The 15,313-nt window shown below is 46.8% G+C and overlaps 1 protein-coding gene across 7 annotated transcripts in view; it reads right to left on the bottom strand.

The window, feature by feature from the left end:
• Nucleotides 1–15,313, bottom strand: part of INPP4A (inositol polyphosphate-4-phosphatase type I A) — a 148,593-nt gene that overhangs the window by 60,618 nt on the left and 72,662 nt on the right. For all 7 annotated transcript variants that reach the window (XR_014295960.1, XR_014295961.1, XR_014295962.1 and 4 more), the window contains exons 2-9: nucleotides 15,011–15,081; nucleotides 13,864–14,072; nucleotides 13,230–13,274; nucleotides 6,042–6,160; nucleotides 3,925–4,041; nucleotides 3,571–3,650; nucleotides 1,093–1,204; nucleotides 298–388 (exon numbers count right to left, since the gene is read on the bottom strand). Coding sequence is in view for 3 of the 7 variants with exons in the window: in XM_082643268.1 (XP_082499394.1) it covers nucleotides 298–388; nucleotides 1,093–1,204; nucleotides 3,571–3,650; nucleotides 3,925–4,041; nucleotides 6,042–6,160; nucleotides 13,230–13,274; nucleotides 13,864–13,969 (670 nt within the window). In the remaining 4 variants the exon portion in view is untranslated. The remainder of the gene's footprint in view (nucleotides 1–297; nucleotides 389–1,092; nucleotides 1,205–3,570; nucleotides 3,651–3,924; nucleotides 4,042–6,041; nucleotides 6,161–13,229; nucleotides 13,275–13,863; nucleotides 14,073–15,010; nucleotides 15,082–15,313) is intronic.

The raw sequence follows: 15,313 nt of genomic DNA, 5'->3' as shown, positions 1-15,313 counted from the left end.
CATGTGGTCTCATCGTCCCAGACCGTGTCACCGGCTCTAAGGTGCTAGGACTGGGGCGGGGAGGCTGCCGGTCACCGAGCCCGACGCCATCGAGACAGAGTGAAAGGAAGCAGGAGCCCCCTCCCCGGAGGGTCACAAGGTCCCGACATGCTGCCACAAAGGACGGCACGCTGGTGTGCAGAGAGAGGGGACGATGGGCGTGCACAGCCGTGACAATCAGAGCAGGTGGGGAAGCAGACCACGAGCCCGCGTGGACACTCACGAGTGGCAGGAGTACCAACAGAGGAAGCTGTTTACCCGATTTCAGTAAAGTGTCTTTTCGCAACGAAGCGTATTTGGATCGGATTCCCAAGGCCTCGGTCAAGCTCTCGTCAACAGGCAGAACCATCTAAAAACATGTACAGAAAAGCATGAGAAAACTGTGACTCAGACTCCAGAGCACATCATGTCATAAAAGAACCCTTGAGACTAACATCCACCATCAACTGTACAAGAATCGCACAGACAAGTGAGGCCCCTCCCAGGACACTGAACATACTCCGCCCACACAATTTTCTAGAAATGTACAACTTTCGAACAAGTCACTTCACCTTGTCTTTGAGTGTTTTGATGTGTAGGATGAAAGGGCAGTGGTAGATGAGGCCCAGGAGTATTTCCACAGCTGACGTTTCAGGTTTATTTGGGGTAAAATGAGAGATCTCTGTATTTTACAATGACTATTTACCAGCGTTTGGACTCTGAAATTAGAACTGTTGTTTGAGAGTGTCTGGGTGAGCGGCTGTGCGTCAGAGAGGGTGACACGGGGCGGGCACAGGTGTGAGACGGGGCCCAGGGGGCTGCGAGGCAGAGGAACGTCTGGGAGAGGAAGACCGTAACCAGCCCTCAGGGTGACCTGGGTCTCACTCCACACCCACGAGCCACCTCTGCCCTCCCGACTGACTGCAGCTCGCACTCTGGAGAGGGGCCAGCGTGGCCTGGGGCACGGGCAGGGGACCGCTTCTCTCTACTTGGAGAAGTGCCTGGGGGGACGGGCGCCTCCGGCAGAGCCCGGCCTCCCCTCCCCACAGCTCAGAGGCAAAGTGCTGTGCTCACCCTCCCGTTGACGGTGTCGAGAGAGCGGGTCACGGGGGGCCGCTGGTCTGACTTCTCCTCCATCTGCCAGCCCATCACGGTGATGTTGCCCACGCGGTCGCTCTCCGCAGACCTGCAACCGGCAACGCGCTTCAGTCAACAGCGCCGTGACTGCGCTTCATTTTCCACTTCAACACAAAGCTCAGCTTCCCGGATGGTCAAGGGGTCCTGGGGGTGCCAGGATGGGGCTGGTTGGCCGGTCAGGCAGCAATTACCGTGTGCACAGGCTCCGGGGGAGGCCGGCAAGGAGACGGGGGCACAGAAGAGGGCTGTGTCTGAGAGGGGACGATGCCCCAGAGATGGGTGGCGTGCCCGGTGAAGCGGGGGTCGGGGGTAGCCAACGCCTGCTCGGGAGGCTGGCGCCCATCAGCCCTGGGCTGACCCCGCCCTGGAGAGTGACACGGACACACCTTGCAGTCGGGACTGGAGAGCACCTTCTTCTGGCACTAGACCCCTTTTCTGCTCATTCCCACCCCACCCTCAAGCTCTGATTAGCCTCAAGGCCTAGGCTGGGACCGCAAGTAAGCTGAGGTCACCCAGGATTTCCCAAAGCCTCTGCATCCTTCATGGTATAGCTGACACCACTCTAGCCCTGGTCCACTTTACTGCTAAGACCCCTCAGGTTGGCTGCTGGCTGCCTGGGCCCATCTGATTCATCCAGGGAAGCCCCAGTGAATCCTTGATTCATTCAGAGATACCCTGAAGCCTCTGGCTTTTTTATCTAAGCTGTGGGGCTTAGCCATGTTCTAAATTTTTATGTGGTCACATGCATCCACTGACCATTTCCTCTGTGACTCACTCTCACAGTTCTCGTGCCTGGAAAAGTCCCTCCCCAGGCTCTCTGTTCGACAGTCATCTCTAGCTCCTTTTAAAAAGGATGATGGGGCTTCCCTGGTGGTGCAGTGGTTAAGAATCCGCCTGCCAGTGCAGGGGACACGGGTTCAATCCCTGGTCCGGGAAGATCCCACATGCCGCAGAGCAACTGAGCCCATGCGTTACAACTACTGAGCCTGTGTTCTAGAACCTGCAAGCCACAACTACTGAGCCCACATGCCACAAGTACTGAAGCCCGAGTGCCTAGAGCCCGTGCTCCGCAACAAGAGAAGCCACCACAATGAGAAGCCCGCTCGCCGCAACCAGAGGAAAGCCCGTGCGCAGCAACAAAGGCCCAACGCAGCCAAAAACTAAAAAGTAAAAACTGCAGGCTCTGGAATCAGACTGCCTGGATTTGTACGTGGGCTCTGAGAGTTCTTAGCTGGATAACACCGAGCAAGTTAACCTCTCTGGACCTCAGGTTCCTACTATCTCCTCCTAGGGCTGTAGTATTAGGTGAGGTCATACAGGAGAGCACACAGTAAGAGCTTAATAAATGACTATAAAATGTACATGTATAAAAATAAAAATAGATAGATTAATTAATTAATTAAAAAAAAAAAAAAGGATGATGCCCACATCTTACATTTAACCCTAATCCAACTAGGATCGGCTCTGGCGTACGATGTACCTGGGTGTTCTTCTCTGACGGCCCCTCCCCCATGCGACCCCGCTTTTTCTCCCCGAGACCCTTCCTCGTCCTGAGTCAAGCTCTCCACACACTCAGCAGGGGAAGCCCAGCCCAACGTCTTCAAGTCCGTCATCTCCGTATCTTCAAAATGTTGTGGGTTTTTTTGTTTTTTTCATTTTTTTTTATTAGTTTCTGCTTTATAACAAAGTGAATCAGTCATACATAGACATCTGTTCCCACATCCCTTCCCTCATGCATCTCCCCCCCTCCCCACCCCACCCCTCCAGGCGGTCACAAAGCACCGAGCTGATCTCCCTGTGCTCTGCGGCTGCTTCCCACTACAAAATGTTGTACTGCTAGCAGGGAATTCATTTTCTGTGTCACAATCTTCTTTGCTATTTGGGACTATTTCCCCAATTTTTACATTATTTGGAAAAAAAAAAAAGAACACTATGTCAGGGTAGGAATTGCCCCTAAAATGAATCTGGGAAGGACTGACACCTTGACCCCAACACAGTGGGGTCCCCCCGCGCCTCCCTCCCCACATTCCTTCCTTCCACAAATATTTATTGAGCAGCAGGCACTGTTCTAGGTCTTGGGATACAAGCAAAACCACGGCACATCCCTGCCCTCTGGGAGATGACATCCTATCAGGGAGAGGACAGATAACAGAAAAATATGTTTGGTATTATTAGATGTATACCTAGGTTTTCCTTTGGGTCTGCATACCTCCTATGGACACTGCACATCTCCATTCCGTGACAGGCCCTCTGACAGGCTTTTTTTCTCTCTCCTCAATGACAACCAAGCCCCCGCCCAGAGACTGGCCTCTGGGGACACGGTGCTCTCTCAGTACAGGAGGTAGGCCCTTTCCCCATCTGTCCCTGGACCTCATAATTCCAGATCCTTGCAAAGGGACAAAATTAAATACCAACCTTAGTGTTAAATACAACCTATGACGCCTGTCCTGGAGCAGATCTTTGACGACAAATGTTCCAGAGCCCAGCAAGTACATCTGAGGAGGAGGGGGAGACGGCATTAGTGCACCTGCTTTGCCTCAGCTCCACCTGCCAGGCCCTGGGGAGTCCAGCTGGCTGGTTCTCTCCACACATCTGACCTCATCTCAGGAGCCCAATGGGGAGGCTCATAATGATGTTCCCAAAGACAAACACATTTGGACATTAATTTGTGAGCCAGAAGTGAACTCAATCTCGTGTTCACCTCTCAAACAATTACGTAACTTTAAAAAAAGGGAAGAATATCCCACGAACCACAACATGGTACTTAACTGTTCCCTGAGATCTATCCTTGACATCATACACGGAGAGCTTGATCTGTGTCATCTGATTGATGAGAGAGTCTTGAAAGAAGGCAATACTGCTTAGAAATATAGGATCATTGGTTCCCTAGAATAGAACAAAAAAAAAAGAATCAGAATACAGTCGGATTTTTTGAACTCGTTGCTTCTGAAATACACCAACATTCTCAGAAGGAGAAACTAACATTCTTACCAACTTGGATCAACACAAATGCAGATGGGGCTTACGTGGATGCATAAACACCAAAACACCGTTTTCCAAAAAGGACAAAGTGTTCTGGGCCCAGATACAACAAACAGGCCACCACACAAGCTGGGCCCAAGGGCTCCTCCCTCAGCAGGAAGGATTTTCTAAAACTGAGTTGAACGTCCACGTGGATTCTTAGTCTTACAACTTCAGACGAGTTATGTATTTGGACCTACTACTGTGGGTTATTCCTTCAAGATGTACAAAGGCAGATGGAAGAGGATATGAATGGCCAGAGTTGGTGATTTCTAGAACCCTGGGTTTGGAATAACTACGGTCCGGCTTTCTTAGGGCTGTCCTTTTCTGAGGACTAGCTGCTACCGTCTCAGTCGTAGGTAGCCACTTCCTGGCAGCCCGGCCTTGACCCCCAAAGCGCCATTACATCAGACTCTCTTCCTCAGGCGGTGGTTAGCGATCTCAGCCAAACAGTTAGTGGCTCCTGTCTGTACCTGCAGCTCCAGCTCCAACGTCTCGGCGCCCGCTGGACAGTGCCCACCCCAGGCGTCCTGCTGGGGCCGCAGCCCCACCCAACCTGTCCCTCCATCCGCTGGTTCGGACCCTCTCTGACTCTGTGTCCAAGGAGGCTGCAGACCCGGGCACCTGCTTTGGTGCCTTCTTCTTCTTTGTTCTCAACCAGCCAGCATCGATGCACCCCCGCCAGTTCCACCTCCAGAGCCTCCCTCTCATGCCCCCTTCTTTCCACTCCTCCCCGCTGCCAGTCAGGCCCCACAACACTGTCACTCCTCCAGCGACCTCCGACTCGGGGCCTCCCTGAAACACACCTGCGGACAAGGCTGCCCTGCCTGGCTAGACCCCCGCTTCCCTGCACTCCTGCTGTGCCTCTGCACACACTGGACAGGATCAAGTTACTCTCCAAACCCACACAATGAGCTGGACGGGACCTCGTCCTCCGGGTACCGTCCTCGTCTCTCTGCTCTGACAGAGACCACACTCTGCTCTGCCTGCATGAGCCAAGTTCATTTCCGCCTCCTCAACCACAGGACGGTAGACTCCTTGAGGGCAGGGGCGGGGCCTCAAGGGTCTTTGTATCATCCACAGCACCCAGCGCTAGGCTTCATACGTAGGCAGTGCTCGACAAATGCTGAGAAAACAGAATCGTGGGCTTGAACTTGGAAATACATTTCTAGGAGAATGAAAAAGTGTTTTGTCTTCCAAAATGTGAAGCTGGGAGAGAAGGGGAAATGCAGTTTGTTTGGTGGAGAGTGCCAGGGAGGAGATACTTCACCTGGAGGCTCACGTCACCAACAAAATCCAACAGGAGCTCACACCAGCCAACTCCTATGCCTAGTTTCATAACTGACATGATGTGCTCAATTATCTGAAGAAATTTTGTAAAATTCCCCAGGCGAACGCACATCATTTCATTTAATGTAAAAAGTAAACACAGAGCACACATCTCAAAAGATTATAAAAATAAAACCCAATAAAATTAAGGTATGCCTAGTAAGAGGGTTGGTTAAGAGTTAACACTCTCCAAACTCTGATTAATGAGCACAACTGTCCAAAAGTAGCAGCCAACTGGAGGTGACAAGGAAGAATCGGGGCTTACCTCTTAAAAGGCAATCAACCTTAGAGGACCACTGTTCAAAAACAGGCTGCCAATAGACAACTGATAACAACTGTAAAGGATATGGCAAATATAAATGCCACCGGATGAGTGTGATGAAAGATACCAATGTACTGAAAAGCCATGGAAGAACAGCGACGATCCACAGGAATGCAGCTGCAGCTACAGGTGCTCAGGTCACTGAACAGCCCTCCCATCGGGATCAGAAACCCTGTCACGGAGCCGCCGGGGGCCAGGGGCCAGCAGCACCCACCTCAATGATCTCCGTCTGTGCGTGCTTCGTCCAGAACGCCTGGGGTGGGGTGGTCACACTGACTGCTACAAAGCTATTTGGTTTTCGATCTAGCGATGGCGTATGCAGCTCACTGCAAGCTACAGAATTAAAACAATAGAAATAAAATAAAAATAAAATAGAAATGAATCTTTAAAATCAGGCTCTAGTTAGTCCTCTGTTCCAAATGCACCCAAAGAAAGCAAGAGAAGTAAATGACACTCAGAGGGATGAGGTGATCACATTGTCAGTTGTCACAGGGAGGTGATTTTTCAGATTAGAAGCAAAATCCCTTCTCCTTCCTCCCCGCCTTCCCCAGCCCCCAGGACAGCAATGCAGGCACTGCCAACGGAAGGCCCTCTATGTCCACGGAATGGACGACATAGGAAGGGTCTGACCCATAAAGTCTGACCTTAATAACTAACTGGAGCTAAGCAGCCACAGAGCTGATGAAATCAAGACCCAGCTATACACACCCGCATCCAGGACTTCCACAGCCTTAGCTTATGGTGTCCCCAGATCTGTGTGTGATGTATGTTGGAAGCAAATTAAAATTCTATGGCAAAATAAACAAAGCTTTTTCTTTTTCTTAAGGAAGTCATTGCTCCTTTATTCTCCTTATAAGACATATCAAATGTAAGATTACTAAACATGTGACTTTTCAGAACAAAAGGCGCCCTGTAGAACTGTTTCAGTTAGAAAATGTACTAAGCATTTTGAAAGACTCAGATAACTCTATCACAGAAGGGACCCACAGGAAAAATGATCATACGTCTTTGAACCTCACATGCTATCTATTGTAAAATGCATTATGAGAGAAAGAAAAGGCCCACTGCCGTTAGTCTATGATGTGGAACTGACTGTAAGACACTTTCTGATTAAAGATATACTAAAAGATGAAAAAATATCCACCTTGTAACTGATGAAACATATGGTAAATCATTCAACACTCATAAAAAGAAGTGGTTTTTCTGGAGGGGCACTGAACATGCCCCACAATGTCGCAAGCCTTTGGTTAATTCCCAGAGTTCGGAAACAATTGATTTTTTAAAAAATTTTTCGAGTTTTAAATTTTTATACAATTTCTAAAGGTTACTTTCCATTTACACTTATTACAAAATATTGGCTATATTTCCCGTGTTGTACTATACACCCTTGAGCCTATCTTACACCCAGTGGTTTGGACCTTCTGCTCCCCCCACCCCTGTATTGCCCCTTCCAGCTCTCCCTACTGGTAACCACCAGTTTGTTCTCTATATCTGTAGGTCTACTTCTTTTTTGTTATATTCACTAGTTTGTTGTATTTTTTAGGTCCCACATATAAGTGATATCATACAGTATTTGTCTTTCTCTGTCTGACTTATTTCACTTAGCATAATGCCCTCCAAGTCCATCCATGTTGCTGCAAAAGACAAAATTTCATCCTTTTTTATGGCTGAGTAATATTCCATTGTATCTTTATACACCACATCTTCTTTATCCATTCATCTGTTGATGGGCACTTAGGTTGTTTCAATATCTTGACAATTGAAACAATTGATTTTGACCATTTTTTCACTGCCTTTATGAAGGAGAGGGTTTTTAGAGGTCTTTATTCCTGCTCTCATCATTCTCAATGATTTTTAAAATGCTCACTGGTGGTTTAAAATTCAGAAACTGATTTTTACTTCTGCAAATTAATTTACTTCTGAAAATTAATCTCTCTGTATTATCTTCTCATATATCTTCATGAATTTTCATTACTTATTGGAATATAATAAAATACAAAGACCTTGGGTTTTCAGTTCAGTGAGTTTTGACAATCATATACACCCATGTAACCCTCATTAAAACAAGATACCTTTTCCCATCAGACGAGAAAGTTCCCCCCATACTTCCCAGTCAATTCCCCTACTCTGCAACCACTTTCTGATTTTTATCACTTTTGTCCATTCTTGAATTTCACATAAACGGAATATTTTTAAGATTCCTCTGTACTGGGCTTCCCTGGTGGCGCAGTGGTTGACAGTCTGCCTGCCGATGCAGGGGACGCAGGTTTGTGCCCCGGTCCAGGAAGATCCCACGTGCCGTGGAGCGGCTGGGCCCATGAGCCATGGCCGCTGAGCCTGCGCGTCCAGAGCCTGTGCTCCACAACGGGAGAGGCCACAACAGTGAGAGGCCCGCGTACCGCAAAAAAAAAAGAAAAAAAAAAAGATTCCTCTGTATTGTTTATATACCAATAATTCATTCTTCTTTTAAAAAATTGATGAATCCATTGTATGAATGTACCAACATTTACTTATCAGTCCCGCTGTTAATAGACATTCGGGTTGTTTCCAGTTTGGAACTATTATAAATAAAGGTGCTATAAACATTCTTACATCTTTTTGTGAACATGTTTTCTTTCTTTTGCCTAAGTACCTAGGAGTGGAATTTCTAGCTTATAGTAGAGGATACACTTAGCTTTGTAAGAAGCTGACAGTTTTCTAAAGTGGCTGTTATCATTTTACAATCCCACCAGCAATTTACATGAGTTCCAGTTGCTCTGCATCCCACCAACAATTGGTGGGGTTCATCTTTATTTTAGTTGTTCTAATGGACGTGTTTTAATTTGCACTTCTGTGATGACTCATGATGTTAAGCATCTTTTCACCATGTGTTTATTGTTCATTGTTATAACTTCTTTTGTCAAGAGTCTGCTCAAGTCTTTTGCTCATTTTTAAATTGAGTTGATTTTTTTTAACTGTCAATTTGTAAGCATTTTATTCTGGATCTGTCCTTTGTCAGGTATATGTGTTCTGAATATTTTTTTTCCCAGTCTGTGGTTTATTTATTCATTTGCTTAAAGATTTCTACAGTTTTCGATGTTTTGATTTTAGATTTTTAATTTTAGAGAACGGCAGGCAGAAAAATGTCCCTCCCCCTAAAATGTATCCTCGTTCTAATCCTGGGAACCTATGAATATATTATAATAATAGGCAAAAAAAGACTTCATAGATGTGATTAAGGTCATGGAATCTTGACATGAAAAGATTATTCTGGATTATCTGGGTGGGCTTAATCTAATCACAGGAGCTCTTAAAAGTACAAGTAGAAGGTGGAAGGGTGAGCTAGAAAGACATGACAATAAAAAAAGAGAGAGACAGGAGAGATTCTAAGCATGAAAGGCACTCAACCTGCCATTGCTGGCTTCGAAGATGGAGGAAGGGGCCACAGTCACAGAATGTGAGTGGCCCTTATAAGTTGAGAACAGGCCTCAACCCGGTAGCTAGCAAAGAAATGGGGACCTCAGCCTTAAAACCACAAGTAACTCATTCTGCCAACAACTTGAATGAACAAGGAAACACATTCTCCCCTAGAGCCCCCAGAAAGGACCGCACCCATGCTGAAGCTTTCATTTTGGTGTTATAAGATTCTAAGCAGAGACCCAGCTGAGCCCTCTGGGTTTCTGACCTAAGGGAACTGTAAGATAATAAATTTGCGTTGTTTTAAGGTGCTATGTTATGGTCATTTGTTATGGCAGCAATAGCAAAGTAAAACATAGAGTTAGTACTTTCTGCCAAGAAAGCTCTGCCTACCCTCAAGTTGTGGTTGTGAGTTATTTATTTTCTTCCAGAAGCTTTAAGGTTTTATTATTTTCTAAAAATTCTATTCTATTTCTTCTACTATGTCTGCCTCAACAGAAATCAGGGATTTGACTGTTCCATTTGCTCTCCCTCCTTTAAGCTACCCCCATCGGTGACCCTGGTCTGGCCTCTCTTGGCCTGCCCTCTCATCATGCGAGGTTAGAACATCTGAGTCTCTCAAGCGCCAAGTGATGGCAGGTAGGTTGAGACACAGCAGGTGGCCCAAGGCTGGAAAGACTGATTATCAGCTTAAGGTCTGATGGGCCAACTGCCACTGTCAGAACACACCTCCCCACGGGTGACATTCTCTCCTGGCCTTGTCCCCACCCAGCCTGTCTAAATCTCATGCAAGGTTTAATTCCCAGCTCAGTTCCATGGCTTCCACGAAGCTTTCTCTCTGAGCCCACAGTCACGTCTCCTTCTGTTTATCACTTACTCGTCACACCTCTGGCATATTTCCATAGAAACCATTAATCTCTGATATGTGGGTCTTGTCTCTCCAACCAGAGCATCTGTAGTCCCAGCTGAATAAATGCTATTGACGTAAACCAGTAAAACATATTTCGAGTGCATATCATTTGACTCAGCAATTCTATATCCAAGAGTTTATCCTAGGGAAATAATCAGCAAAATATATGAAAGATCCATGTACAAGTACGTTAACCATGCTGGTATGTTTATAATGGCAAATTGGAAAGACCTGAATGTCCAGCAATAGGAGGCTGGTTAAAATAAATATGGCACAGCCATACAACAGATTCTGTGTAGGCATCTAAAACGATGAGGTGGCAGATCCACGTTTACTAAAATGAAAAGATGCCAGTGATGTTTCGCTACGTGAAAAAAAATCATGTTAAGAACACTAGGAAGACATTTTTGTAAATAATTCCATCACCTCCACAACTAAAAATCATCAAAAATTTCTGTATAGCCCTGTGTGGGTGTAAAAAAATATCTGGAAGGATATATACCAAAATGCCAACTGTGATTCTCTCTCTCTAATAGGGTTTACATTTTCTCTATTAAAGGTTTTTAAATGAGTACTTTTTAATTTTAAACTTCTATTTTTAAGATAAAATATTTGACCATTCAATTATCTGACTCCTACTCCTCATCTTTGTTTTTTAATTGTGGCAAAATTCATTTAACATAAAATTCACCCTCACTTTTTAAAGCTGTTTCTTCCTCCATCTGTCTCATTAATATGACTACATTACCGCCCTTGACTTGCCAGATTCAGAAATGTCCTGATTTCTAGATTTCTATTATAGCGGTGAAGATTTTTAACTTAATTACATCAACTCTCATTCTCTCTCTAAACTCAGTTTAGCTCAACTTTTTTGTTACTTCCATGTTCTGCATTATTAAAGCTAAGCGGATACTATTCATTACGGGATTTCTTTTACTTCTCTCCTGTGTTGGACTCTGTTTCCTGGATCTTCTTTTTTCTCAGTTTATTCCCTCTTTTCGGTGGAGCACATCCTCCACTAACTTCCAGAGAAAGGATGTGGGGAAAGTACATTTATTTGAGACTCTGTATTATGAAACAAATGTCTTCCTGCCTTCACACTGATCGATAATCTGGTTGAGCAGAGAACTGCAGGTTGGAGATATTTCTCCACTCATATTAAAAGATGTGGCCCCACGGTCTTCAAGCTTCCAATGTCCCCAAGAATCTCCAGGCCAGTTCCATCCCCAGGAGAGGACCAGTTGGTTTTTTCCTCTCTGGAAGTTTTTAGGATCTTCATTTTACTCCCAGCGCTCTGAAATTTCACCCGGACGTGCCTTGTTATGCGCTCTGTGGTTCTGAGAGATGCTTGTATTATTTCTTGTTAATTTCCTCCCTTACATTCTTTCCTATTTTCTCTTATAAATGTTGAGCCTCCTGAATGTGCTAATTTTCCATTTCCCTCCCATTTTCTAGTTTGCTCTTAAAATTTTACTTTCTGGGATAATTCCTCAAATATCTTCCAACCTTTATTGAATCTTAAAATACTCTGTTATATTTTAAATTTCTCAGACTGTACATGTTCTTCAGTGGTTGTTTTTCTTCATAGTTTCCTGGGTTTTTTTATGGATACACCATCTTCTCTTGAGGATACACATTATAATTCCCTTGACGTTTTCTTCTTTCTTCAATGTTTCTGTTTCTTCCAAGTTCTATTTTTTTCTGTCTTTCATGTTGTGGGCCTTCCACAAAGGTCTAGTGATCTATGCTTTCATTTTGTTTTAAATCATCTCTGAGGTATAATTTGTATGCAAAACGCACCCATTTTAAGTACAGCACTCAGTGAGTTTTGATCAGCATACACACCCATAGACCCACCACCACTGTCCAGACACAGAGCGTCTCCATCACCCCAAAGGGCTCCGTGGGCCCCTTTCTAGTCAGTCCTCATGCTCACTCCCAGATAACCATGAAACTGTTTTCTCTCACTACAGATTCATCCTTCTGACTTTCACATAAATGGAATTACACAACACACGCCCTCTTATTATGGCTTCTTTCACTTTGCACAGTGCTTTTGAGATGCACCCATGGCGTGTGTGTATCAGTGATTGGTCCTTTTCCCTGCTGAGCGGCTGCCTGTTGTATGCATGTAACATAGTTCATCTTCCTGCTGATGGACGTTGTTTCCAGTGCTGGATATTACAAATAAAGCTGCAGTCAACATGCATGCACCAATCTCTGCGAGCACAAATAAAAGTCTATTTGTTTCTAAGTATGTAGTATCAGCAGGCTGAGGTGTATGGTGGGCTCCGCGACAGTGAATGGGTGGCCGGCCGGCCTATTGTGGCTGGGTTCCAGGCCAGCATCTCTGTGTCTCTTTGGGAGTGGTGGCGAGTGGGTGGTTTACCTTCTCCAGAGACAGCCTCCATCCTGGAGGAATAAGCCTAACAGAATTAGGATGAGAGGAAGAAGGGTAGGGAGGGCGAGGTGGGCGCGTGCCACTCGGCAGACTTCCACGGACAAGGGGAGAGGGACACTAAAGAGTGTCGGGCCTTGGAGCAGAACCTTCTGCGATGAGCCACACTGCCCGACCCCGGAGCCAGTACAGCCCACGGCAGTGGCTGGCACACTCTCTCATCTGATGCTCGTGAGAGGGACAGCATCAAGGGTCAGCTCCTCCGCGCGTGGAGCTGGGATCCGAGGGCTAGAGAGCTAAATGCGACCCCACAGGGCCTTGTGGCCGCGGGCGGACAACGCTGGCCCTAAGCCCTGTTTCCTCACCCCTCCCTGCCCCTCCCATGGGGTAGGAGAGGGGAGGGGAGGCTGTCTTCGCGGCTCTGGGTGGGCTTACCTCCTGCCCCTCCCCACTGCCAGCCGGCAGGGAGCACGTGCTGAGGAGACACGAGCCCCGCAGGCAGGGAGGCAGCCCCCCGAGGTTCCCGCCCACCCGCAGGAGGTTCCCACCAGCCTCAGAGCTTCATGTCCTCAGAAGCACTTGAGCAGCAGTGGTGGCAACAGCGAGATCTCTGAGACAGACTCCTGCCCGTCGTGGAGTGTTTGTTTTGTTTTTAAGCAACGTATATTTTAAGACAAGAAAATGTAAAAGACACCTACCTAAGCTGAATTCTAAAATGGGCTCATCTGGATCTTGTATACTTCCTGGATAAAAAAGAAATGACAGAAAAAAAAAACCACCCTTAATAAACTTTTCCCTGCTTTCAGATTTGATGCAAAAAACTCAACACACTGGTGGCAATCATTTCACAATATGTATAAATTAAACCATCAAGCTGTACATCTTAAACTTATAGTGATATATGTCAATTACTTCTCAATAAAACTGGGAAGAAAAACCCAACGCTCCGCTTTCCTTTCCCTCACAAACTGTTACATGAGATGATTTCTTTGTTGTCTAAACATTTTACTTTGAGATTCCTAAGAAGTCTCTGATCCCGAGACCAAACCCCCTCCCACTGGGGTCTGTACACTCACAACACAAAGGCCTTTTGTTATGGTCTGGGCACTTGCCAGACAGGCACTGTGGACATTCCCACGTTATCTATTGGCAAATGAGTCCTGGAGGTGCCCACGCAAACTGGAAAACTGATGGCGGGCAGGTTCCAGTGGAAGCAATTCCCAGGAAGAGGGCTGACTTGCCCCTATTCCAGTTCAAGCAGAGGGATGCCAGGCCTGGCCCTCTCAGCGCTGCCACAGTATGGGACCCGCGGGCAGGCCCGGTGAGGCTCACCTGCCAGAGAGAGGCCAAGCATGTCGGCTGCCACATCGATGGTGGAAGCCCGCTGCATCGCACGGGCCCGGGTGCCATGGCGGGGGCTGTGCTCTCTTGCTGTCATGATGTCATTGGTGACGATGTGCTTCCTGTTCCTGGGTCAGACCACGCCTGATTCCCCGGGAAGCGCCGTCACCAAGCCCTAGTCCCCTAAGGCGGCAGTACTCCTGAGAAATAAAAACAAACACTTTTTTTTTTTAAAAACAAACAACAACAACAAAAAAGAAACAGGGATGGTGACGAAGAGACACTGGGCCCTCATGGAGACAGCACGCTGACCTACGTGGACAAGACGCAGCAAAGCCAGGGTCCTCTGGCAGATGGGGAGCCAGGACGGAGAGTCCGAGGAGCTAGGCCCCATCTAGTCACCCCCTCTGGACTCACACACACACCAGCACGGTCCGTCCGTGGGATCCCGTAAAGAAATCATGTTCTCTTCAATGGAGACATGCCACGTTAAATGAGGGCTCAGATCTAATCATAAACTATGGCCTTTGATATTTTCTTGTTTGCTTTATTATGTTTTTCCACTGGCAAGTCTCAGAGACTCTTTACCATCATAAATCAGCTCACTACCATCTCTGTTAGAAAGATAAGAGGCGCAAGAAGAGGTCTGGCGCCCACTGGCCGGGACAGCACAGCAGAACAGCGGAGGCCAAAGGCACGTCTCCAACCTCGCTCTCTCCTTCCCAGGGGTACAGGGACTTCACGTGTGTCGGACTCGGGCTTTCCTTCCCACAAAATGCGACCATCTACGCCTCGGTGGACAGTGCTGTGCTGTGGATACGGAAGTCTCTGGGCAAAGGGCCACTGCAGGCTGAGCCACACAGATGCTCCGGCCCAGCACAGGACTCACTTTCTGCTCTGAGAAGTGGGTTACCCAGCAAGGAGTGAGTTTCACATATTCTTCTAACCCTGTATGCTACAATCCCCACTGTCTCTGGAAGGAACCAACCTTTAGGAGTTAAGATAATTAGACTAATAACCCCTCTCAAAGGGCCCCATATATCCAGACGCCCCTGTCTTCTCAAAGTGCATCAACGCCTTTGCACTTGAAGGGCCTGTGTTCCCACTCTTGGGTTAATTCACCCAGCAACTAACTTACTGGACATGTTCGTTCTTGGACCAGCAGAGACACGTGGCATTTCTTCATAGAAGCACATCCAAAGCCATCATCTAAAAATAGAAAATTATAAACATAACAAGCTAGTCAAACATGAAGTTCTTGAGAATGCTTATTATAATGTACTGATGTATGTTATAATTTTAATGCCTAGAAATGTGGGGAAGCCAAGAGCTGCTACATGTTCCTTTGAGCTTCACACCCCAGTCTAACCTTTTGGCTCAAAAACAAAGCCCCAAAGAATGAGAAGCGGAAAGTGCCCATTTTCTCCCCCGCCCTGGGGTG

This window comes from Mesoplodon mirus, assembly GCF_964341445.2.
Source record: "Mesoplodon mirus genome assembly, chromosome: 14".
NCBI classification, from domain to species: Eukaryota; Metazoa; Chordata; class Mammalia; order Artiodactyla; family Ziphiidae; genus Mesoplodon; species Mesoplodon mirus.
This window is presented reverse-complemented; position numbering and strand designations above follow the sequence as displayed.